General features: G+C 34.8%; 2 protein-coding genes across 3 annotated transcripts; both read left to right on the forward strand.

Moving 5' to 3' along the window:
- Window positions 1-966: 966 nt before the first annotated feature.
- On the forward strand, window positions 967-17,140 carry LOC111046199 (enolase-phosphatase E1). 2 transcript variants are annotated; one of them, XM_039426734.1, is made up of 7 exons: window positions 982-1,271; window positions 2,357-2,458; window positions 7,123-7,316; window positions 8,798-8,930; window positions 9,352-9,493; window positions 13,158-13,501; window positions 13,637-17,140. In XM_039426734.1, the coding sequence occupies exons 1-7, from the start codon at window positions 1,164-1,166 to the stop codon at window positions 13,886-13,888; spliced, it is 1,275 nt and encodes a 424-aa protein (XP_039282668.1). In that variant the 5' UTR covers window positions 982-1,163; the 3' UTR covers window positions 13,889-17,140. The 2 variants fall into 2 exon arrangements, with proteins under 2 accessions (XP_039282667.1, XP_039282668.1); XM_039426733.1 differs by having other exon boundaries at window positions 967-1,271; window positions 13,158-17,140.
- A 41-nt stretch (window positions 17,141-17,181) lies between these two features.
- On the forward strand, window positions 17,182-27,165 carry LOC120351004. The gene is made up of 3 exons (XM_039426736.1): window positions 17,182-17,299; window positions 21,484-21,560; window positions 23,164-27,165. Exon 3 carries the CDS (start codon window positions 25,093-25,095, stop codon window positions 26,320-26,322), a length of 1,230 nt encoding a protein of 409 aa, XP_039282670.1. The 5' UTR covers window positions 17,182-17,299; window positions 21,484-21,560; window positions 23,164-25,092; the 3' UTR covers window positions 26,323-27,165.
- The last annotated feature ends 491 nt before the right edge of the window (window positions 27,166-27,656 follow it).

Genomic DNA, 27,656 nt, shown 5'->3' on the forward strand with positions numbered 1-27,656 from the left:
CATCTAGAGGCCATCCATATATCCTCTAATCCATCCATATATCCTTTTGCTTGTTCTTAGCTTTTCGAGAACAAAACTTACTTGAACACATATTTTCTCTAACCTGATTTTTCCAGTACTATCACAGAGCCTGTTCACATGACAGAGTTTTACGTTTGGTTGTCGCGCGGTTGACAAACAGAGCGATTGCAAGGTATAGGGAAACACATGGTGCCGTACACATGCATCGCTCGGTTTTAGTAGTCGCCGGCGAATCGCGGCGGTTGTAGTCTTAGACTACAACCGCTCGGTTGTCGCTCGGTTGCTGGGCGGCTCCATATACTAGAGCAGGGCCAGCAGGCATGAGAGCGTACACATGTCTTCAGTCAACCGAGCGGTTTCGATCAGAGCAGTAATATATGTTCAAGAGTAATATAGTGATTAAGTACATAGATTAAGATATTAAGATTGAGTACATAGATGTTGTACCTAGTAATTATTTATCATAACCGAGCGGAAACCGCTCATGAATCACTGTCATGTGTACGAGGCTGGAAAACCGAGCGATTTGTCAATCGAGCGTAAATCGCTGTCATGTGAACAAGCTCACAGTATCAAATTCACTTTTGTTCAAATATCCCATCAGATTTTCCCAAAAACAAACACACCTAATAGGTGTCGCAAAGCATACTTTTTATTCCGCTAAACAAATTCTCATTTGGAGCTCTGTAAGTACAATTTCAAAAACATTGATTTTCGGTCAATGTCTTTGACGTAGAATTGTTTAATTCCCAATTTGATGAACTGATGAAGCAGACAACCAGCACTCAGAACCAGAAAAGCTTTCGATTCATTGATTTTATTAAAAAAATTGGAAATAATAATTGAGATTATTTTGTTTCTATAATATCCATAACATTCGAAAATAGGCTTTTTGTATTATTCAAAGATCTCTTTGGAAAATGGTGGGGGAATCGCCATTGTACTGAATCAAACCACCCTCCCAAGTGCCGGCTGCAAGGCAAGCTGAAAACTGCAAACCAGAACCGGGACCGGCAGCCATTGCTAAATTATCTGTCTAGTCTGTCACAGAGAAATTTTCTATCTCAATCGTTAAAAATTCCTGGTTTTAATTCATTACGAATTAAACATTTTATATTTGCTTGATCTTTTTCCAAATCACAATGACTGCTGAAAAGAGACCTTTAGACCAAGAGAAGTTGACATTTCAAAACATTTCTTCCATAATAGTCGACATAGAAGGAACGACTACTAGCATAAGCTTTGTTCATGTAAGTTCAATTTTATTCTAATTTATTTTTTAACCAAATATTTTTGTTTGAATATGATTTTTTATCATTAATTTCTAGCCAGTATTTGTTACCTTTACATGCATATTCATTTCTGTACTACACTTGTTCTACTGGTATCTGGTTCAATTAATTATATAAATTTCAATGTAAGTACTTTTTGAATTACCGTAACTTTAAATGTTACTTTTTATAATCATGATTTGTAATTATATTCTGATTTTCTAGTCATTTTTTACTCTAAACCGTTATATTGTGGAATCCATTTTGTTTGCTCTTTTATGCACGTAGCCATTATCCTTTATAGCTGGTCCATCATTATTGAATAAATTTTAAAATCTGTATTTTTACTCTTTAATAGCATGTTTGTTTTATTTCACTAATTATTAATACAAGTTATCAAACATAAGTGGAAAATGTATAGCCTAATTAAAACTTACTTAAACTTTACAATAGTTGAAGAAATTTGAAGACTTGGGCTATTTATTCGGCAGGTGTTGAAGAAATGAATATTATGTAGTCTAATAATTAATATAATCTTGATTCTATTATTTTAATTTAAATTGTTTTGTTCTCATTTCAAACAGTTCTCTCTCTGCTACATGGCATTTTTACTTGGGCATCTAACTCTCCCTACCTTCTCAAGTAAAAAAACAAGCCACAGCATGAAAATTGGTCATCTTGAAATGTGTTTTAAAACTTGGGTAGACTGGCTACCACTCAAATTTAATAATCTGAAGATTATTTTGTAGTTTCTTATTTATATATTTACCCTGTCTTTGTTTTATTTAATTGATTTTTGTTTTAAAATTGCAAACCACGGTTATTACTGTTGTAGTAGGCATTCATAATCATGTTCATCTTCTATCTTCTCAATTGGTGTTGAATGAATTTTTTAGCTATTAAAAAAATTATTCTGGATTTAAATTAGCCCCAATCTATTTTAGTTTTCAGCCTCTCTCATGATAATATGACAATTTGGAATAACTAATAAATTCGTCTTGATAAATATTTAGCCTAAGTTAGTTATAGAGTATTCATTTTATAGTAAGTATTGTTTTCCACAGGATACACTATTCCCATACGTTCGTGAGCATCTAAATGAGTATGTGAAGTCTAACTGGACTGATTCAGAATTTCAAGAAGATCTAAAAGCTTTGAAAGAGCAGGTAAGTTAACGCCCTATAACTTACAATTTTTTTGTAATTTATTATTACACCATCATAGAAGAGTAGATAATAATCTATCAATGTACAATTTTAAATTCAAATTATTATTATTTTATTCTTCATTATAATTCTGAGAGTGTAATTGCCGGGGACGCATGACAGTTTTTAAAGTGAAAGGTTAGAATGTGCTACTCATGTAAGCGCTAAATGTGCAAGTATAAACACCGCTTGTATTTGGTCGTCTGCTCTGTTCTCTATCTATGAGTTTTAGGTCAGTTGAGTTCTGTTTTGAAATAAAAAATGTCATTTCTATAATAATCATAAGCATAATCTTACAATCTCAATAGCCTTCTTATAATCCTCTTCCTCACACAAATCAGTTGATCCATTTTACTATTAGCAAAAGGTGAAAACTCTAGTCTAGACTCACCTTGAACTATTTTTTTGATGGGTATTAGCAAAAGGTTTTGCTCACGTTTATTCATACAAAATGAAGCATATGCTCAATATTTTAGAAAAATAAGCTTATATTTGTATGAGCATATGCTTCATTTTTTATGAATAAACATGAAAAAAACCTTTTGCTGATGCTCATAAAAAAAATAGTTTGAGCATTTGCTCAAAAGTAAAAGCTTATGCTCAAAATTCTATGAATAAACTAGAGCATTTGCTCAACTTTTGTAGCAAATGCTTCAAAAAAGGTGAGTCTAGACTAGAGCAGTTTTCACCTTTTGCTAATAGTAAAATGGATAAACTGATTCGTGTAAGAGGAAACTCTGCCAGATACGATCATTACCAATAGTTGAGAACTATAAAACTCTTTTTAGATTCAACCATGATATATAAAATCACCATTATTTATTAAAGAATAAATACAAAAGATACCTATCCGATATAAAGATAGCCATCCATCACAGAATAGGAAATAGGCATTTAAGAAGATGAGAGTGTAGACGATTATAAGAATGCTATTGAGATTATAAGATTATGCTGAAGATTAGTATAGAGATTTCTTTTTTCACGAAATTATTTAAAAATTCAGAACTCAACTAACCTAAATCTCAATTCATGGATAGAGAACAGAGCAGACGACCAAACACAAGCGGTGTCTAAACTTGCATATTTAGCGCTCAAGTGAGCTATAAAAACAAAGTAAGGCCACAAAGGCGAATCAGCTGATGAAAAATCTTTAAAATACGTGAGCATTTGCTCCAGAGTTCAGGAGCATAAGGCTCTAAGAGTATAAGGTAAAGATTATTAATATAAAAATGAGCAAATGCTTATGTTTCTACCTAATGCTAATGAGCATATTCTCTGTTTTTATTCATACTACCTATTGTCATACTCCCTACATGGCTGGAATCTCTTGTTAATCTCAGATCTCGTAATTGCAATCTGCTGTCATTTTTGGAAAAAAATGTTCAAGATTCTTACTCCGTTTATTCACTTTTGGAGCATACCGGCGGGATTCGAACCCTCGGCCATCTAGCACTAGCAGACTGAAGGGTGTAACGCTTTAGTCGTCTCTGCTATCCTGTCTCTTGGAAAGAGCTTTATAATACCTAATTTTCTAATTGAATGATTCATTTTTTTCTAATCACGGAGTGATTCTTCGTCTAGTGGATAAAGTGCTTGCGTAGCAGTCTAGAGATCCCGAGTTCAAACCCGCTCATAACCAAGAGTTTTTGACCAGGTCACTCCCGTATTATCGGATGGGCACGTTGGATTGTCGGTCCTGACTGAAGTATGTCAGTTGTAAGGCCTATTGACGGCTTAGCCTAAAAGATATATTCAGGCAAGGTGGAACCTACCTATAAGGGACTCCCCACCATCAATTAAACGACATACGAATTTTCTTTTTTCTATTTAACAGTGCAACATTCAAGGCTCTTGTAAGATAGTTGCAGTTGGTAAGGGCGAGATCACACGAATTTTTTTCAGTAGTGTCGGAAGCTCTCCGATTGGCAGATTGAGGAAGCTGACTGATCGAGTATTAGCCAATAGTAGAACTTCCTGTCCTGCCGACTTGTCTGTAAAACGCCGGATAAAACTTTTGTGTGGTCTTACCACTAGCGTGGTAATCCACGACCAATAGCGGACTGAAAGGAGTAACGCGTTAGTCATCTCGGTTATATTAGCCGTTAGGAAGAGATTCTAATTAGTCAATTCATTTGTTTCTTATTAATAGGGCAATATAATGAGTTGATCCAACTGCATCTATATTACAAAATCCTTCTAGAAAACGCATTAAATTGCCCTATTAATAAGAAACAAATGAATTAACTAATTAGAATCTCTTCCCAACGGCTAATATAACCGTGATGATTAATGCGTTACTTCTTTCAGTCCGCTATTGGTCGTGGAATCGAATCCTGCTGTTAAGCTGCGTTTACACCTAAGTTATTAACAAAATGTGAAACTTAATCTTTAAATTCTATTAGATTGAATATAACTTATCATACACATGATGAACTTAAGTGTTTGTCAAGTTCCGTTCAATCAATAGAATCTATAAGGATTAGAACTTTGGTGTAAACCCAGCTTTAGTCTTGGATGGCCCAAATCACCCTCGAACTTTCCATTACTCACGAACAAGAAAACCCCTCATATTTATTGGCATCATTCGCAGTAAAAGAAAAAAAATATTAGTACAATATGTTTTATTAAAACATATATAATGCAGTTTGCACATTGAAAACTTGAACTGAATTGAATCATTTTGTGTTTTAATCTCAATATGAATCACATTGAAGCAATAAAACCTAGATTGATTTAATCTGGTTTAAGCTAAGATTCCGTTTAAACTGGCACTGTGCAAACAGCCCTCAATAGATTGAGTTCTTACTACAATATTACTGATTGACTGCTTAGCGGCTACCAGGTGTGTGCTAAACTCAACTACGTTTAATCATAGAGAAGAGATAGCATAAGAAGATATCCCATGGTTAGAGCGTTTATGTTCCACATTTCAAACCGATTTTTGTTAACGCAAGCCGCCTACTGTCTGTTACTGTATTGGCCTGTTTTGGCCGGATGAGAGTGTAATAACGGCACCGTATGAGAGACTACAGCAATAGACAGCTTCATAAAAAAAACTAACTAGAACTCAAGAACTATCGGCTTGATTTAACATTGATAATTAGAACATAAACGCCCTATACTATGATGGGATATCATCTTGTACTATCTTTTCTCTATCGTTTAACACTAACCGTATCATTTTTATGTTAGTATAACAAGAAACATATCTCAAGGAACACTTTCTTTATCACCTGTATTTTATTAAGAATTCAAAATCGAGAGTGAACTCAAATAATGCAAATAATTTTATGGATAACAACCAATTTACAAGCACTTTAGTTTCAATGTAGCAAGTGCTCACTCAATAGGTCATAGCAAATGAAGAATAAAGTAAGATACAATTCGTAATTCAAGAAAACATGTAATATTTCTGACAACAAATTTCTATTACCTAGCTCTTACTAAAAAACAAAATGAACTCGAGAGTAATGTTAACTCTGAAAATCTAACTAATTTGTCTTGATCCCTTCACTGAAATCCGCATCAATGATACGGAGGTCTCTATGACGAGCCATTAAAAAAGTTGCATAAAGCATATCCTCCGGTATCACAGACCGGGAATTCCGGGATTGATGAAACACTAACCGTATCATCAGGTACGATAGACCGTAGCGTAAGCAATAAACTGAGGCTGTGTTCGGAATGACTCTTCTAAAATCACCTTGAAACTTTTATTTGAACTTTTTTATTTGAACTTTGAACTTTATTTTCCAAAAAAAACATTACAAACAAAGAAAACGAAAAACATAAGGGAACTATATATTTAATAAACTACTAGTAATATTATTCTAATAATATTATTTTTTGAATAGCTACTGAGTGGGAGGAGCCAAACAGAAAGTCAGGTGTATCAATAATGGAATGCAAAATTTTGGTATCAGCTGGGAATAGATGTTATTATGCTTTAAAAACTTTTATCAATTCCCGACTTATCTCAAGAAGGCTAAAAGTGCAAGTTTACAACACTGTCATAAGACCAGCCGTACTATATGGTGCAGAAACCTGGGTACTTACTCAGAGGGACGAGACCATACTCAATGTCTGGGAAAGAAAGATCCTCCGAAAAATCTACGGACCCACCTATAGTGATGGAGAGTGGAGGATCCGCACTAACCAAGAGTTGCGAGAGCTCTACAACAACCCAGACATTGTAGTTGAAATAAAAATGAGACGTCTAGGTTGGTTAGGACATGTGGAGCGCATGGATGACTCAAGGAGCGCAAAGAAAGTCCACAGAATGAATCCTGGAGGAAGAAGACTGAGGGGAAGACCAAGAATGCGTTGGATTGACGACGTGGAGAATGACTTGAGGCAGATGGGTATCAGAGGATGGAGAAGGAAAGCTCAAAATCGGGACGAATGGAGAGGCATACTGCGGGAGGCCAAGACCCTCAATGGGTTGTAGAGCCGAGGAGTAGTAGTAGTAAGTAAAATTTTGGTACCGGTCTCAGAGACCGATGATACGGTTTAAGTGTTAATCTCAGCTCTCAATTCAGGTTCATGTGTTGGAATGTGTATGTGTCAACATTTTAAGTACAATATCAGCTGATATAATAACACTTTTGCGGCGAATTATGTTTCAGGCAGAAAAAGATGTAAGCGAGAAAATGGAGGGCGTCGTCGCCATCGCAGAAAGTGAAGATGAAGAGGTGGTGAGAGAAGCGGTCATCAAGAATGTGCTTTGGCAGATGGATAACGACAGGAAGACCGCAGCTCTCAAGCAACTGCAGGGTCACATCTGGAGAAAAGCCTACGAGAAGGGAGAAGTCGTTGGACAGTCAGTATTCTCACCTTTCTATTGCATATTATTCTTCTTCTATTCTCACCTTCCTATTATTGTGATACAACTGATACTACTACTTTCCAGCTCAATAGGTTTTTCACGACAAAGAATGACCTCCGATCAGCTGATGAGGTTCAATTCAATTCATTTCATAATTTGTCATAGGCAACAGTAAGGACAGGCACAGACCAGTTAGTCAAGACCATACATGATTTCACAATACTTCACATTGTTGCTTATGACGCAACTCACACTGACTAGTCATTGCAATTAGACCTGTCTTCATAAGCAACTTTGTGAAGTAATGTGACTAAATGTGATTAATCGTGTCTTGACTAATCGGTGTGTGACCAGCCTAAGGCTAGGCGCACACCAGTTACGACAAGGCAAGACATAATCAGACACGTTTAGTCACAATACTTCACATTGCTGCTTATGACACAACTCACACTGATTAATTGCAATTAGACTTGTCTTTATAAGCAACTATGCTGAGTATTGTGACTAAACGTGTCTGATCATGTCTTGTCTTATCTAACTGGTGTGCGCCTAGCCTAAGCACTGACAATAGTAATGTACATTGAAAACATAAGAATTATAACATCCATATTAGAAGTTAGACTTCTAATAACAAAAAACTTTTTAACACAAACAAAATATATAATTTAAAAAATAATGAATATGTCAGTTACAGCTTAACCCAATATAAAAACAGTACAATCACTAAAATCTGGAAACATGAACATGATACTCGAAAGTCACAATAGAGGCTTTATACATTTTTCGGGGTTGGTTTATAGGTTAAATACTAGTGTCGTGTTTGAGAAAAATCGGCGAATGTGAGAAAACGGTCATAGCTGTTTTCACTCACATAAATAAAACACTTCAAGCTATTTTATACTTTTTTCACACAACTCAGCTCAATAAATTATTCACTAATAATCTAATTTTGTTGATCATCGAATGTGAACTGTGTTATGTTTCCTAGAATATGTGTTCAAAATTTGAAGTTAACTGGTTGATTGCTCAAAGCGTTTGTCAGTTACCGTAAAACATACGAAAGATAATAAAATTTTAACTGACACTTCGCTTTGCTCTTTCCTATCCTAAAAAAGTACTCTCAAACACAATCACGTATAGGCTTGACAGTAATATTATGAAATCAGTAAGAAAACGTTTTGTACACCATTGAGCATAAATATATCATTCGTTTCAAACTATTTAAAAAATGTGCTTTTGAACCTGCCAGTAGCCTATTTATATATCATAAAATCTGTTGCATTATTCTATAGAAATAAATAACATTCAATTAAGAAAAATAGATGTAGAAGTAACCCCGTCATAAATATTACCATTATTCAACGTGGTTTTCTCTCTTAGAATAAGTTAGTTCGTGGTTCACTGTATTCTATTTTTGTTGTTATTGTATGTTATGTAGGTATATTGATATTTTACTGATGTTTTTTCTGTTACAGTATTTATGATGATGTTCATGAGTGTTTGAAATCGTGGGTTGCCGATGGTATAAAAGTCTACGTCTACTCATCAGGCAGCGTTGAGGCACAAAAACTGCTTTTCGGTCACACAAAGGAAGGTGACTTACTGGAAGTAAGTAGGCTTATTGAATAATAATTTTTCTATTCTTTAAAATGTTTGAGAATTCAATTTACTTTCTGTTATGTGGAACTGTGGAACCGAAAGTTACTTTCGGCAATTTGAAATTTTGTTCGTCTTCCTTAATGGATCAAATGAATGAATAATATGGAGGTTGTCACTATCACTGATTTGTTCAAATAATGGAGAGACCAGTCGTGGATGTTACTCCATTTTGGTGGTACGAATGGTAGTAATTGTAGAACAAGTAGAGACACTTTAAATTATCTAGTAGGAACTTTCGAGGCATAATTTTTTTGTAATCTAATTACTAGTTTGAATTACAATTTACAATAATTACAGTTGAAATTTTGGATTATAATCCCAATCACCTTATGTTTGATGTTTGAATATTGATTGTTCTATTTTGTTTCAGCTATTCTCTGGACATTTTGACACGGCAGTTGGCGCCAAGACTGAAGCAGCTAGCTATACTAAAATTATGGAGCAAATCGAACCTGATGGGGGTTCCGATAGATCTACAAAGTCTGTTCTTTTCCTCACTGATATTCCTAAAGGTAAATTTACTTCTTATCCAGATTGTTTGTTTTGAATTTTGTATAGATTCAATTTTATTCAACCATTCTCAATTGTATAACTTTCAGATGTATATTTATAAGAAAATAAATCACTCGATCAAGAGCATGGTATTTTTAAAAACAGAACTCCATGACGCTAATGTGTACGTTGGATCATATATATATATATATATATATATATATATTATATATATATATATATATATATATATATATATATATATATATATATATATGTGTATGCGAAGATCATATGAAAGGTTCAGAGTTGATAGATATTTTTATCACGGATTGTCAACATCTCTGTTATTGACGCATATTGCTTTGATGTTATTTATTCATCATCACATCACCCCCTACTCTGATCTAAATAATCTTCTCATATTACAGTCTTATTGAAGCATGTATAACTTACGCTCTCATGATGATCAGTTGATTTACAATATTCTTAATCTTTTGCATCAAACTAGTTTTTTTTAACCTACTTCAAAATGTTATAATTATCATTAAGGCTGTGCAAAGGCTAAAAATAAACTTTCTACTCGTGATATTTTACTAAGTTTTTCGTTTTGTATATCATCAAGCTATCAAAATGAAAAAGTTTTCTCAGGAAAAAATGTTTTTTCTGATCATTACTTTTTGATATATGAGCGCCTGAAGTTTGAATTTTTGGGACAGAACATTTCAAATTCGGTAAGAGATAAATCCATGAGATTTAGAGGATAGATTCTTCATGGTATTTTTGATCTAGTAAAACAAACATTTTCTGAAAATATCAATTTTTAATTTAATAATAAATATTCAATTTACTAAAAATAACCAAAAATAACTTCTAGTTGGGTTATTTTTGGTAAATTGAAAAACTTTTTCAAAAATTGATATTTTCAGAATTTTTCTGTTCTACTAGATCAACGATACCATGAAGAAACAACCATCCTCTAAATCTTATGGATTTATATCTTACCGAATTTGAAATGTTCTGTCCCAAAAATTCAAACTTCAGGCGCTCATATCTCAAAAAGTAATGATCGGAAAAAAATTCTGAGAAAACTTTTTAATTTTGATAGCTTGATGATATACAAATCAAAAAACTTTGAAAAATATCACGAGTAGAAAGTTTATTTTTAGCCTTTGCACAGCCTTAAAAGTATGCCTGACACATTATGGCAATGATTAGGAGAAAAATAGCAGGCTCACGTATAGATGTAGCCTTCTATCATTAGAATATTACATTACGATTATATTTGCAGATCACTTTAAAAACTGCCGTTTTGCATTTTAAGATTTGTTTTCTAGTCATGAATCCAGGTAGAAGTAGAACAGGCTCAAGTATAGATGTAGCCCACTGTTCATTAGAATTACATTATGATTATATTTGCAGATCACTTTAAATTTAAAAACTACCGGTTTGCATTTTATAATTTGTTTACTATATTAGCCCAAGCGAAAATGGGTCTCTCAAGGCCACTGCAATGTTGCCACTGTTGTCCACCCCTCACTCGACCAGTACATTGACTATATTTCTACACCCCTGAAGATCGCTCTTTCCTTCTCATACCTTCCCTCTTCCTTTCCTATTTTCCGTCACTACCTGTCAAAAATTCTTTTCATGTATTCTTTTCTACCATCCAACTCCTTTTCATGCTTCTATTCTTTTTCAAACACCAGCACAGCTGTTGAAAGTTATATGTATTATATATAACATATAAGCATTATGTACAATACATTTGTAAAACTGTGAACTATATTGTCCTCGTCATAGTCAACAATCCAGAGAAGACAAACAATACTCCTCACAAGAACAGTACTTCACTCTCACGCCCTCTCTCTCACACACATTCACTTTCTCTCTCACTAGCCACCCTTAGTACAAAGTGGCAACAGTGTTGGTAGACCTTGACAGACCCATTTTCGCTTGGGCAACTTAGTCATGAATCCAGGTAGAAGTAGAAGACACTAAGCAAAACTTGCTCGAGGACTTTGTGTTGTTTCTGGCTTCTTAGCAGCTCCATATTTGTAGTGAAAATTCAGCAACTCCATATCTGTAGTGAAAATTCAGCGTTCCCTTCTTGCTCCATTCCTTTCCCACTCTCGACGCTTTTATCTCATTTTCAACTCCTCATCGTATTGTTAAACTACTTGAAAAAACTTCATTTTGGCTGACAATCATTCAAAAAATTTTTTTCACTCTACTATTATTTTTGCTAGTCTGTAGTTGGGAAGATTCAACAAAAATGGTCATAAAATATGAGGCGTCATGATTTCTTAATTATTTCTCTTAGATTATTCTATGATTATTTTTCTTGGATTATTCTCTAACTAACTATGGCTGTTTTTGATAGTCAAAACAATGTATCATCAATGTATAATTATGTATTTATTTTTCATTCTATTTAATATATTTCATTCAGTGATCTCCTGTGGAAGGGGTGTAAGGATTTGTCAAATCGTTACTAAATTATTCAGTTTTCAATTCAATTAAAGTAATTGGAAACTACTAACTACCACCACTAGAATTAGTGTTTGAAACTACTATGTACTAGTAATTGTAATAAGTACAAAATATCTAAAATACAATACAATAGGTCTATAAAAAAATATGGAATTTAATTCTATTGGAAATTAACCTAATCAACTATGGGAAACCCATGTACCAGAGTAGGTGTAACCTACTCAATGTACAGTTGTTTGCTTGTAATATCCAATTTGGCCACTTGAGAAAATTGAACTGTGTTGGATATCTATTCTTTGCAACTATTAAATGAACGGTGAATTTAAAACACTGATGTGGAATAAGCACTTAGGTATAACAGTGACTTTTGTTTCATCCTGGTGTAGGCCATCATCAGACTGGAGAAAATTGAATTTTAGCTCTTTATATACATTTAATACCATAAACATGCACTGTAAATGAGTAAGATTTATTCATTCATCCATTTATTGTACCCTAAAGGTAGGCGCACACAGATCGTCATTGATGCGGATAGGTATGCGCACTCCAATTGAAAACAATGCAATCAAATCTAATCGTCCGATGCGTGCGTTCCGTACGATGACGATCTGTGTGCGCCTACCTTGAAGGTGCGTACAGATTTACGCGCCGCGAACACGAACAACTCACTTTCAACCAGCTGATGCCAAGCTTTTTATATATATTATCTGTATCTTACCGTTCCTGTACAAATACAGATATAATCAGCTGATGATAATAAGCACCTTAGCAGTGATCACATTGAATGCTAATATAATATAATAATGCTAATATATATATGGGCAAGTTCAAGTCAAATCATGTATGAGCTGAAAAACAAAATTTGTAAAGTGTAATTCTATATTTACTACCAAGTGAAAGCTTTCGGTGTTCCTATTGCTCTTGCCAGATTTTCTTTCTCATCTGCACAAAAAAGCGTCATACACGTTGTGACTTGTATATATTGACTTGTTGCTCATAGGCCTACTGAACGCAACTAGCATATGCAAACTTGCAGTGTGAGTGCTCTTTCCTCATTTTGTTTCTCATCTGCACGCTTGGTCATACATAATGAAACTTGCACTTGCACATATACGCATCTAATATGATAACACCCATACGAAATAATGAAAGTTTTGTGTATTGATGGTAATTGTTGTTTTGTTATGACAGAAGCGGCAGCTGCAAAGGAGGCAGGTATGCAGGCGGTGCTGGTGGCACGCGAGGGAAACGCGGCGCTGACAGATGACGCCAAAGCCGCTTTCAAGGTCATCAACTCGTTCGCCGATCTCTCTTTCGAAGGTAATTGCAAACGGCGTAAAGTGTCTGAATCCGATGCTAATACTAACAGCGCAGTAAATGTCGACACGAAGGAAGCTCTCGACGACGTCGACATGAAGGAAGCTCACGACGAGTCGACTGAACAGAAAACTGGTGACTCGACCAAAGATGAAAACGACTCGGCTGAAACGAAAATGGACACCTCGGAGGCGGTCGACACTGAAGCCAAAGATCAGGTGTGTGCAAGAAAGCCTGTTGAAGCAACTGAAGAGAAGAGTGAGGTGTGTGCAAGAAAGCCTGTAGAAGCAACTGAAGAAAAGAGTGAGGTGTGTGCAAGGAAGCCTGTAGAAGCAACTGAAGAAAACAGTGAGGTGTGTGCAAGAAAGCCTGTCGAAGCAACTGAAGAGAAGAGTGAGGTGTGTGCAAGAAAGCCTGTCGAAGCAACTGAAGAGAAGAGTGAGGTGTGTGCAAGAAAGCCTGTCGAAGCAACTGAAGAGAAGAGTGAGGTGTGTGCAAGAAAGCCTGTCGAAGCAACTGAAGAGAAGAGTGAGGTGTGTGCAAGAAAGCCTGTGAAGCAACTGAAGAAAAGAGTGAGGTGGTTTCTGAGAAAAGTAACGAGGTAGAAGCTGACAAAGAGCAGACAAACGAAACAGCCAGCTCTGACACAATCAAATCTGATGAGAATAGCAAAAACTCTGACAAGATTGAAGAGCCCAAGGATTCAGCCGAAAAGGCAGAGGTGAAGGATGAAAATGTCACCGATGAAAGTAAGAAAATTGAAGAAAATACTGTTGAGAAAACCGAAAATGACAAGGTTGAGACTAATGATGAGAAACCAGCTGAAAATACAACAGAAGAACAAGAGCCAGCAAGTGATGAAAAAGCTTCAAAGGATGTAACTGAAAATGGATCTGCTTTGGAAGCTTCGGTCGAGAAAGAGAAGGTTGATACACCAGACGACAAATCAGCTAAACAGGAAGTTGCCGAGAATGTGGAAATGAACGATGATAGTGGAATCGCAGACATCAACAAGTCGGTCAATCAGTCGACCCTATCTGAAAAGTCTGATGATGCGAAAGCTGACGACAATTTGGCAAATGGAAAGTCCGAAGAAACAGCCGCAAAAGAAGGTGAAGTGGAGACGAAAGCTAACGGCGAGAAGGATGAAACTGAAGAGAAGGAAACTACGAATGGGAAACTTGAGGAGACCGAAAGTAGCGATCACCTGAAGAACGGAGAGTCGAAGGTGAATGGAAGTGAAACTGTTGTCGAAAAGAAGGCAGTGGAAACTAACGGATGCGTGAAACCAGCAGTAGTTGGTGATGACGTAAAGGAGAAAGTGAATGGCGAAACACACGATGAGACTGACAAGCCTAAGACTGACAAGGCTGCTAATGCAAACCAAATAGCTGTCGACGAGAATAACAAGCCAGAAACTGTTACGGTGTAGTATTTTAATAGGTATAAGTTCCTTTTTTTATGACATCACTTACGATACGTTACACACTATTTTTAGTTCGCTTTTTAGTTAGGTTATTCATTATTATTATACATCTTTATTTGGCCCTCTTCTAAAAAGGATGGAAATGAACCACGATATTGACTCAATATTATTTTGTAGGGAAGTATGTGATATATTTTGAATGTAGACTGTTTTTATTGTTGAGACTGAAATTTGATAGGTCTTCCTCTTCCATCTCGGGGTGAACTGTTCTAAATCCCTTAATTACAAATTTAGTCTTTGTTCTGGGGATAAGTTCAAGCACAATTTTTCAAAACGTATCCACAATTACTAGAAAGTAAAAAATGTGCTCCTTTTCATGTGCTGCAAGTTAGATCTATCCTTTACTTTTCGTATTCTATGTTTATTTGTCAGTCTTCCTCCTATGTGTGCTGTTCTAAGTTCCTGTATAGTATGGGTTCAGTTACGATCACTTGAACATCTCTTGAGACTGAGCTATAAAGATGCTGCCAAACCAGTATTTAAGAAGATTCATTCAAAAATATTTGTTTCCCAAGTTTCCTAATCAGCCTAATCTTTACTAATAATACTCTTATTTTTGGAAAGAATGGCATGTAGATAGCCGATACTCCCAATTAATGAAGTTTCAATTTCATATGAAACCCGACAAGAAACTTGTTTTTGAATCTCTTCTCATGAAGTTTGAACTTAATTCGTTGAACATTATTGGAGGTGCTCCCCCACTTGATATAATTATCTAAAACGATTTAGTGTTGTAGATTTGCGTGAGAACTTCTGCCAGTCTTCCATGTCACAAGCGATATGAGGTGACATTTGCTGGTTATGACTTTGAATAATAGGAGCATTTTTATATAAATACAGCAGAAGTTACTTGAACCATTATTAATGTATATTTTTATAATCAATAGCCTATTTTCAATAATGTGGTACATCCCTATATTCATGCTAGTTAGTTTCAGTTTGAATCTTATCACAATATACGCGTTACTATAACGATAATGTTTAAACAACTTTCCATGTAATTACGCGTTGTTCTTGAAAATAATTTTTCAAACCCCTATTCTTTATACTAGCTTTAGATTGATGTAGAGTAAAGATTATCATTAGAATCATTACTTTGAAAGTAAGCAGTCTAAGCATTCCTATGTGTTTATCACTAATGTATTTTTGTCAATAGGAACAGTATTTTTCACATTCCGTCTTTGGTAATTGTTAATAGCTCACAGTATTTTTATTTTCGGATATTTCGCTGTACAAGTTGAAGCTTTTCACAAAGTGTTGGTTGTTGCAACTTATTCAGTTTTCCTATTATTGATTCCCAACAGAAAATGTGTATTGTTTAGGTTCATTCATTTTTGTAAACTCTTGGAAACAATACCTGCATTGTATTAACTCAATTTATTATACGTTTATGGATTGGCTTTACTTATCACTAAAAGTGCTTAATGTTGTGTTCTCAATATTTTCATCCACCTTTTTGTATGTAATATAACTTACGGAACTTTGTAAATCTGGTAGCCAGTAACTTATCCGAAGTATCCTTGTGAAATTTCTAGTCCTTAATTTGCAAATTGTCGTTCTATGTATTGTAAAGTAGGACACAGTCTTGTGATTTCAAAACGTTCCTTATTTATTGTCAACTTCAATTTCTGTGCTTATCCTTTGTGTTCGTTTTATTTATTAACTTAGAATTATGTTTTCTACAGTAGAGTCTGGTATTGATCTATGATCAAGGCTTGATAAGACTGACTTGTCCACTTCTAGAACTTACATTTTCATATTACTGAAATTTCATCATATTATAAGACTGATAAATTGATGGTGTTTTTGCTTTATCTATTATGAAAGAATAACTTGGCATTTATAAAGAAAAGTCAACATTCATTTCAATATTATCCATTACTTGGTGAGAGATATTTCACCACGATCGGTACTAATTGAATTTGGGATATGTTACTTTAGACTTCAGACATTGATTTCAATAAGCTTTCACTGATTAGAAGAGATTGAAGCCTAAATAATGAAATATTGTTCAAGGGACCAAGCCTTCAGTTGACAAGATTAGCTAGACTCTACTGTATCTGATTAGTTAACTTGAGTAGCTTACTTATCAGACTATGTCAAGTCTTAATAGTAATGTACTACTTTTTCAATGTATTGGGCTGTGAATGGTTGTAATGTATTTGTAAGTTGGCGCTAGATGACTGTGAATAACATACTTGAAAATATTGTAATTACTGCCAAATTTAAACATGGTGAGCTTGGAGCTGTCCGAAACAATATGCTATAAATGTTCCCAATAATCCTGTCCTGCGTACAGTGAATCAGATTTGAGCGTTTCCGATCTGTAATTGTTTCTTTTCTTTTCATAAACTTTTTGTATAATTGTAAATTGTGCTGTCATTCCTTTTCTACCTCTTTTTTCCAAATTGCAGCATAATATTACTATGTTAATGGCAAGCGAATGAGCTTGGTGGGGCATACAATGTGGAAGATGGACGGATTCGATCATTTGAAGCCCGAGAAGGCATCCAGTGGCCGGTGGCAGAAGGTACAATTACACATTCCAGTAAGAATGAAAGTGATTGAACAAAATTTGCATATATTCCGTATTCTCTAGTTACGGAAGCCCGTGCTTCACTATAACAATCGAAAAATTCCCGTTTAGATAGCACAGCTATAGTAAGATCCACGTTCAAAGTCAGTTGATTTTATGGGAGAACATTGTCACGTTTCCTTCTCCACCGCTGCCTATACGGTAGTAGATTGTTGAGGCTCAATTCATCCCGGTATAGCTTATCTGATTTGATATTCAGGTTGACAATTCTATTTCAAATATATTTTATTCGTCGAGAAAATATATGCCGACTATCATTTGAATTTAATTAATTTTCAAAGTTGAGTTGAAATTAAATATTCTAGTTGTCTACAATATTTCTTCATAGCTCACAAACATATTTGGCAACGTTATCTGCTTTGTATATTCATGAAATCTATGGTTGATGTTAGAAATTGATTTCCTGAAAAGTTCACTCTTATGGATTTTCCTTGTATATGCCCACGATTATGAAAGTATAGCGAACTGATGTTGATCAGATGCTGACTTGATAATTTTAACATCACTATAGGTATACAACTATTGATTAGGAACTGAGCCTCGACTTGGTTTTTTAAGTGTGAAAGGAAAAATAGTGTCAAGAAAAATCATCCCATTTAGGGTGATATTCACTTCACGGTTTCAGTTGATCAGCTGTGGAGAGTGTCTCAGTCGAATTATAAATTCCTCAAGTTTCCGTCGCTTTCAATGGATACAGTACCGTATCATTTATTTAAATGATATTTTGAACAATACTGCACATTGACATTAAAAAGTTAAAACCTAACCTACCCTTTTACCTTTGAAAAATAATTAAACATAACCTTCAAGTGATGTCGTGAGATTCTAAGAACTGAGTGGCTCAACTTGCCACCTGTTTCAGTTCCTCACGGTCAACATAGGCACGTGGGGAACTGAGACCTTCCCGAAACAAGCCTCTATCTGCCGGAACTGGACGCCCAGGTGGGCGTTTTGACAACTACTATGGCAAAATTCTAAAATGATTAATTAATAGAAAATTTAAAACCTAATTCATCTAACACGCTACCAGCGTATTCGCATTTTGGATGCCCAGATCCGGAAGTCACCCACTCCTTATCTGAACAGTTAATTGACTTTCAACTAAACCTTGCTTTGACCATGCTTTATTTATTTATTTATTCAATCATTAAGAATTACACAACTTACAGAAAAGTACCACAGGCTTATCAGCCCAAAACGGTTCCAATTCTAATCAAAAAATCTTCACAGAAAAAGCTTTACAGAAAATCTTCACGAAATTGAGCAGGTGGTGAGATTATTTTTACTGTCATAAATAATTTTTTACGAAATTGAGCAGGTGGTGAGATATTATTACTGTCATAAGAGTAAGCACCTGTCTACAAAGATGAATGTGTATCATTAATGAAATGGAATATTTCAATGCTATTCTAGTGGGGTCAACGCTATAATTTGCTTATTGCAATTGGACACAAAATTACTAAACAAGATAAAATATTCCTGTATCGTCAAGATAGGCCCCAACTATACGAGCGTCTCAGAAGCGCTGAATCTTTTTAGATCGTAGCTGTATGCATTGCCTCTTATGGGGTAGGAATAAACTGTACCGAACCGGTACGAGCGAAATATAGACTCTCCCCATAATAAGAGGCCATGCATTCTGCGAAATAAATTTAGACGCCCGTTAGGCTATAGTTGGGGCCATACAGTCAGAGTTGCAATTCTTGCTCGTCAAAAATTAGCAATAACTTGACTATTTTTTTGCATCTGGAGTCTTTATCAATGTTGAAGTCTGGCGGTCAATGGGGAGGGCAGCTATACTTAGCTGTGTTGCAAAAAATGCACATAATTATATATGGCACAACTATGTAGAAGTGACACAACTATATAATAGCAGAATAGCACAGACTCCCTTAGATGTTAACCAAAAAATTTGGATAGTTCGCTTTCTGCTATCGAAATTTTTTATTCTAATTAAAAAAAAAAATCAATTACAATTGGTGGATTCTATTGTTGATTTCCCTTGACAGCAATTCTGGTGATTAGTGTGGAATCTTAAGTTTTGCAACAATATTATAGGTAGATCACTTGACACCTGTTGTGAAATTGAAGATTTCTATCACATTTGACACTAGAGCTGCTATAAGAATTGATTGAAGGAAACCATGAAATACCGTAATAAATTCTATGAGAGAAACTACACGCTTCACAACCCGATGATTAGCATTTAGTTTTTCGATTAATAATTGCAAAGTTATGAGCCCTGAACGAGCAGAGTTGCAATGTTGGTTGGATGAAAAACTATTTCTTCGAAAATGTTACACTATAAAGACAGGATGTCTTGAAAACTATTAGAGATATTTCAGAGCTCTACTATTGGACAAAACTTGAAGGCAATTTATCATGTTTAATTTTTTATGTTTAGTCATGTCGATAGAACGCATTGTTTCAAAGATGGTAAAAGTGTAAGCGAAAAGATGCAACTATTTTGAACCATACCTAATCATGTTTTCAGCATTCTTCGCCTGGACTATTACAGATCCGTGGCTTGATTAGAAATTAGTAGAAGCTGCAATTTTATAAAATGTGACCTCCGCTATTTCGGCAGGTGGCCGCTCAAGTTTCAAATTGTTTCATCCACACTTCAAATCATAATTAAGTCGAATAACCTTAGGTTTACCCAAAATAGTCCAGTCAATAACTTATAGACATAAAAAAGGGGGTGTGCTTGCAATTTATATTGTAGTTCTGATCTTTAAATATATTATTTGGGTACATAAGAGAAGTCCAGAACCAATTTCTTCATGCAAAATTTCCTTGTGCTAGATACAGAATGGCCCAAAAACCTCGTAATTTCGGCTCATTTTCCAGTTTTCAGCTATTTCTGCCAAATCTCGTAATCGGACAGAAAAATTGTCTCTCGCCTTTTTTTTAGATTATGAAATTCTTAATAAAATGAGATCATTCGGAACTCTCTATCTCCAATGAGCACTGAGCTATGATTTTTCAAAAATGAGTGATATTTGAAGAAAAAATCAATTTTGAAGAATTTTAGTTATTGATCAACAATATCTTTTGATTGTTACCATTTAGATGTATAATTCGAAATCCCTCTGGGCGTATTTTTTTGCTGTACAATCTGAGATCAGGTAGAGCGCTCTATCTCATATAGATTTCCAGGTACACCTGACAACGATGATCCTTGAATATTGTGAAAAACACATAATTTTCAGCTTTAACCATCATCAGCAACTACATTGTCCTCACATTGATATTTCGCACAATGACATAAGTTCATGAGATTATGTTCTATGAGAATCACCAGATGCACTTCATTTCAGTATTTCCTAGTAGAGAGGCGCGCTTAAGGACACCTCAAGGATCAAAATTTCAAACACTTACAACTTTTGACATAATGCTCAGATTTCATCGTACTACACTTCATTCTTCTTGACTCGCCAAGGCGGTTCAAAATCATGCATCAAATTTCACTCATTTTTGAAAAATCATAACTCAGTACTCATTGGAGATAGAGAGTTCCGAATGATCTCATTTTATTCAGAATTTTATAATCTAAAAAAAGGCGAGAGAAAATTTTTCTGTCCGATTACGAGATTTAGCTGAAATAGCTGAAAACTGGAAAATAGCCGAAATTACGAGGTTTTTGGGCCATTCTGTATCTAGCACAAGGAAATTTTGCATGAAGAAATTGGTTCTGGACTTCTCTTATGTACCCAAATAATATATTAAAAAATATAAAAAATCAGAATCACAATATAAATTGCATGCACCAATGTATATAGTGACTGGACTAAAAGCTCGGTCAATACATGTGTGCACTGGAATTATCGATATTAACCATTACCATAGAAATCATAATATGCTCCAGAGCTCTAGTTGTAAACCATACCTGATTTGACCATGCTCAGATAATGTCTTCACTGAGATTTATTGTGCAACCTTGCATGAGACTAATTAGTTAATCAATAGCTAGTAAAACATTATCAAAACTACCGATTAAAAACAACAGTTTTAGTATTTTCGTTTTTTTAGATCCTTATTTATTGTGTTCATAATATAAGGTACATTTTTAGCAAGTTGTGATAAGTTTCTCATTATTTTTCTTTCATTTGTCAAAGATTCTGGTGAGCGGAAAAAGAAGCAGACAAGAATGACAGGAAAGAATAACTGATGGGCTTTCTCGTCATTAAAAAATGTAAGATTTTGAATTTGTTTGATGTAGGCCTACATCAGCGCTTGTTTGCTTAATAACCGCTTGCTGCTGTTTGATTAACTGCTAGTATTTATCAGGATTAATCATACTTAATTTAACCAATTTTAATTAGAGTACCCGGTACCGTAATTAAGAAAATTATGACGCACGTTGGTTTCGGTAATTAAATTGTTCAACTGACTATTGGGTTCAAAATGCATTATTAACTTGTTTAATGCAAAAATGCTTTATTGAAAAATTCAAAAATTATTCATGCTATTAATAATTTGCTGTCATCTACTTAGAACAACAATACTGTACCTGGGTTTTGTATAGTGCAAGGTCTTTAGAAATATCTATGAAGTATTATACAGTAATCAAGCAGAACGGTAATGCTTATAGGTAAAAACCTAGAAATGTTTATGCTCACATATGTATGGACACGAAGGAGAGAACAAATAAAAAATTTAAATTTATTTATTTGCCAAAAACAAAATACAAAAAAGATTTACAAAAAATAAATAATATTTATTTATTATAAGTGCAATAGCTTAAATATTATAAGCTACTGCACTTATAACTAAAATACATACATAAAAATTAAGGAACTGTTAATTTATTCAATTAAAAATAATAACGAAATGATAACCTTATTCATAATATTAAAGATAATTTAACGATTAAATGAAGATTTAATCTATGTTCACATGTATACAGTAGGTGAAGCAAAAACACCGGCAAAAGGAAGATTCCTTGTGCGCCAGTGTGAGTTGTAAAATCAGCTTAATCAGAGTAATTTATAAAAAAGCGTATTTGCTTGAATTTAGCGTATGTAGTGTTCAAAAAAGAAATTATTCTTTTTTTCTGTGGTATGGAATAATCGAGTGAATTTGATCTGCAATCAATGATTATTGATGTTTATTGATTTTTCATTATATTTATTGACGTTTCCTATTGCATTGTATATTGCCTTAATGAAATAAAAGTACCTATTCTTATTCTCATAATCCAAATTGCTTGCACAATGCGATGGTACTTCTTCTTACCATTAGAAGGAAAGTATAAAGTTTGATATAGTTTACTTAGAATACTTTTGTTTTAACCTTTTCAAGTAGGTGTAACTGAGAATTTAGTTAGAGAACAGAGAAACATAAATATTATATATTTATAAAATAAATATTAAATATAAAAAATTATTTGAATAATGTGGAATTAACAATAGAATAGAATTTTTATTACCCTCAATAGAATATCACAATTTAACATATAGGCCAGTCAACACAATACAAAAAAATAAAATAGGGTTTATACAACACAACAACCGTTCAGTATCTGTTCATCCAATATTATGGAAAAGTTCCACAAAATTCCTGATCAAAACAAATGTAAACTCTAATAATTTTATAATTTTATTGTTGATTTATACCGGTAGTGTCTCTAGTACTCTTACTCACCTACATCTTCTGGAATGAATAGAGTTACAAAGGAAAAATATAATGATGAGCTTAAATTTTAATTTTCATCTTGGCTATCAACATTTTTCTTACAAAATTTAGCATCTCTTATTCCTTGAGGCATGCTATTACAATTCTGTAACTTTTTACAGGGCCGCCCCGAGGTTAATAGGCGTCCGGGGCGAGATTTTGATATGCGCCCCCCTCCCACCAGTATAGCGCGGTGAGGTAGTATTTAAAAGTAACGCCACATATCTCTTCAAATTGAAAAAGATTCAATTTATTTTCAATTCAGGAATATCAACGAAAATTTAAAATTAAATAGGTTTTAGCCTGCAGAATACAAGGTTAAAGAGTATAAAATGAGAAGTTTTATCATCCAGCTTGGAACAATGGAGCGACCAATGACGACTTGCAGGTTGCAGGAGCACTGGGCGCGCACAGGATCACTCAATAACTGGAAAAATATACGCCTATGCTTAGAGTGACTGTAGTTACCAAAGTTTAGTCAGTGAACGTCAAGTTTTTATTGTTTATGCCACAATTCACACTACTCATATAAGTAACGAGTTATACATAGAAATGGATTGATAAGAAAATAGTTCAAGACTTTAAACGTGAAGGTGAAATAAAGGTACTTGAACCGATAATGTCGGGGCGGTAATCATTATACGACCGCGGCGCCCGGGGCGCCCTGCCCTTTGGGCGGCCCTGCAAATATGGATCGGGTTTTTTATTAATTGAGGCAAACGCATGCGGTGAATTGATCAAGGCATGGCGTAGTGAGTGTGGTGTGTACCCAATCAGAAGTCGACATTTACCAGTACAAGATTTTCGCGAAACGGTACGCAGAATCTCACCAGAGTACTTGTACTTGAACGACGGTACAATTCTAAAGCCTATCCAACCATCAGCAATAAAATTGGCAGAACACGACGAACAATTGAAAAACAATAGTCAGAAATATACTTCCACATTTATAAATACGGACGCACACAACGATACAGTCACAACATTTTATACGTGTGCTGCAAACACACAAATTCTATATTATAGTGAGTCGTTACTTCAACTGTTGGAAAGCGTTCAAGTGAAACACACTAACTTGCTCCATAAACATAAAGTGAAACCAGATATTAGTTACAAGTCATTGTTGGAACTTTGTCCCAATATGACCATTAGTGAATATAGATCAATTTATTGTTGAATGATTTTTTTATTATTTTGAATATGGATTCTATTAGTTATGCCGGTCTTGTGAACGATGATGACAGTATAATTACTGATCAAAGTGCCAATATTACTCGAAATTTTATAAACTACAATTTCCGTGATATTGAACTCGCAGACATACCGTACACATCGACATGTGAAGTAGCACATCTTCCAGTGAAGAAACGCCAAAAGAAACTGCACAATATTATCCATCACGATTTGGAATTGGACAAACAGTGTGATCTTTATGCGCCACAAAACCTGAATCCACAACAAAAGGTGGTTCACGACTATGTGATTAATAATTTGCAGAAATGCACACTGATTCAAGCCGGACCGGGAACAGGCAAGACTTTTACAATGTTGACTGTAGCCTATTCCTTGCGAAACAACTATCCAGTACATGTTCTAATCTATAAACATGATCTCTTGATGAAGTTCAGGCAGGCAGCGCACACATGACACTTGCCAGCTTTTTCATGTCGCTATTTCAAATCAAATCTTTTCCTGATTATACAGTCTTTGAAAAGCAGCTTACAGCAAAAATGAGTACATTGGAGTTTGCAATGTGTCTCGAAGGTTTGTTGAGGCGAGCAAAATTGCCAGCAAATTTCCACAACAGTCTTGTGATTATAGACGAATATACACAGTTATACCAAAACCAATGCTGTTTGTTTTGCTGTGTGTTTAAAGTACAATCGTGTTGGTGTAGTTGTGTGTGGTGATCAAAATAAGTTACAGAATGTACACAACTCAGTTCATACAATTCGGCCTACGATATTGTGTATAGATTTGCTGAGGCTACATTCAATTTGACGAAAAATGAACGATGCATCAATAGCAATTACAATGAATTTGTAAATTACATGTCAAAGTATTCGTCGGACGACCGTGTGACTGATTTTGGATTTGCATTGGTGGCTTTGGTGTTGTACCGCAATGTAATGGGTACACAATCGATAAATGATATCCATTTGGCTGCAGAACATCGAAAATTGTCGAATATAATGCACATGTTGGTGGTGAATACAGCACAAGCGCCCGTCTCGTTCTATTACATTGATGCTTCGAATGTGCGTGAACAAAATCTGAGTCGTGTCAATGGTCAATCAACAGCCAACGGGCTGTATGTACCGAACATTTTGTATCAATATCAAGAGACAAATGGGCCTAAAAAATGTCTGCCGTACATACCGTTGATATTGAATGGTAGATATTTTCTGTATAAATATTCAGAAATGAACGAAGCTGAGCTCATGTCTATAAATTGTGATGGACCAATATCTCCTGGCCAACACATTGACGAGCACAGAATCAAATCACTGACAATGCGTTGGTGTCACAACAACGATACTGTACTTGTATTCAGAAAATCAACCAATGATGTGACTTTTGACTTGCACCGACAATATCTGCTTGGCAACAACGGTGTGGGTGTACTTCTTAATTTCCCTATCTATCCTGTGAATTTGATGTCTATACACATGTGTCAGGGGCGTACAATCACCGGTCCTGTGCACATGAACTTGGACAAAACTACGTACCAGGGTTTGTATGTGGCAATATCTCGTGTTACCGATCCACAACAAATTACTCGTGTCAGCTTACCAAAGCCAATACCACACTTGATTTCGGCAATTGTGAATTTTGAAGAATTGTGCAATTATACTGACGACACATCAATTCTACCAGTTCAATTGCTTGAGGAGAAATTCAAAAACTACCTTTTATACGACACGACAACAAACGTGAAGGTGTGCTATCATCTAGCCGAACCGGCTGTGAATTTTCTACATGCAAAAACCAAAGCTGAAAAAGAAATGTACCGTAGTACAATTATAGATGGTTTGACGCATTTCAAGATTGCACCAATCATATTGACGCCACTATCACATACTATGTACAGTTTCGAATTGACAAGTCAAAACTGTATGAATGTGCTAATGGATTATAAATTCATTTTGCTCGCTTTATCATGTCTGGACGGTTACGATGCTGCAGTTTGGTTGAATGAGTTCATACGGGCCGAAGCTCGACTGAGTATACTCAATTTTAAAACTGAAAAAATTCTCGATTTACAAACACCAACGACATGAATACAATTCACGATATAACAGCAATGAGTCGTCTGTATGAGAACGATGAGAACACACTCCATTACATTGAACGACACGCGTACATTAGAGCCAAATTGAAAAGTGATCCATTGACACAGTCGTCGTCATCATCAGCACTATTAGAACAATATTAAATATGAGAGTTTGATAAAATCGGTTGTGTTTTGCAAACTAGTAAATTCAGAGTCGCTGTACATGAGAAGCTATCAAGTAAAACTGATGATGAAATAAGTGTGAGCTGGCTGGTGGATTGGTTGAAAATCATGTTGAACGATCTAAAATCAAATCCAACACAATATTGTCAAACAACAAGGCTCGTAGTTCAGCCAACCGATCATTGACAAAGCCAATTGTAACCAAGAGAAATCTGTTTGAATCATTGAAAAAGACATCATTCGAACTCAAATCAAGATAAAATGTATATATAATTATATAAAAAAATATATATATGAATGTATATATTATTATTATTACGATGAGCACTACCATATGCTGTGTCAGATGAGTGTGGTGTCTTTCAACGAAAGCCAAAGTGTGAGCATCTGGTGCAAAAATAATATCAGAATACAAAATGTGAATTTATACATTTACTTTCAATGAACCGATAATGTTTAACAATCTACTCTTTCATTGAAGTATATATAATATTACTCTGCTCTTATCAAAATATATACATATACGGTAGGCCTATATATTATATCACTCTACTATTTCATCAAAGTATATGTATTATTCCATTTATTCATTTTCATGTTATTTTTTATATATATATTTTGTTTGTAGTATACATGTCATGTTTAAATAAAGCAAACCAAAAAACGCCTTTCTTGTATGACTTTTACCCAACATCTTTAGTATAAAGATTTTTAGTATAATATTATTATGATTGTGTGTGTGTGGAACTAGGGATGGATATCGAAAGACAAAACATCAATGTTTTTCCCCTCAACATCGATAAGTGAAAAAAATTGTTTGATGTTGAAACATCGATGTAGCGATACCCATCCATATAGTGAGGTCCATGTTATAATGACAGTATTTGATCAACTTTGGTTTTGCTATCCTTGTCTATCATTCGACAAAGCCGGTGGTACTATCCTTTTCTAGGTCCACAACGATGCCAATTATGTTTTCGACATTTTAGAAATATAATTAATTAATGAAGAGAATCGGCATCGCTATTCTTCTATCTTTATCCACTGCAATTATAACGTGGACCCAACTATAGTGGAATCTTCTTCAGACTTGGAGGAATTTGCGGCGCAGAGAAATGGAGGGAGATCATAAGCCAATTGCAGTGATTGATCGAGTCA

The sequence above is a fragment of the Nilaparvata lugens genome, chromosome 4 (assembly GCF_014356525.2).
Source record: "Nilaparvata lugens isolate BPH chromosome 4, ASM1435652v1, whole genome shotgun sequence".
Lineage (NCBI taxonomy): Eukaryota > Metazoa > Arthropoda > Insecta > Hemiptera > Delphacidae > Nilaparvata > Nilaparvata lugens.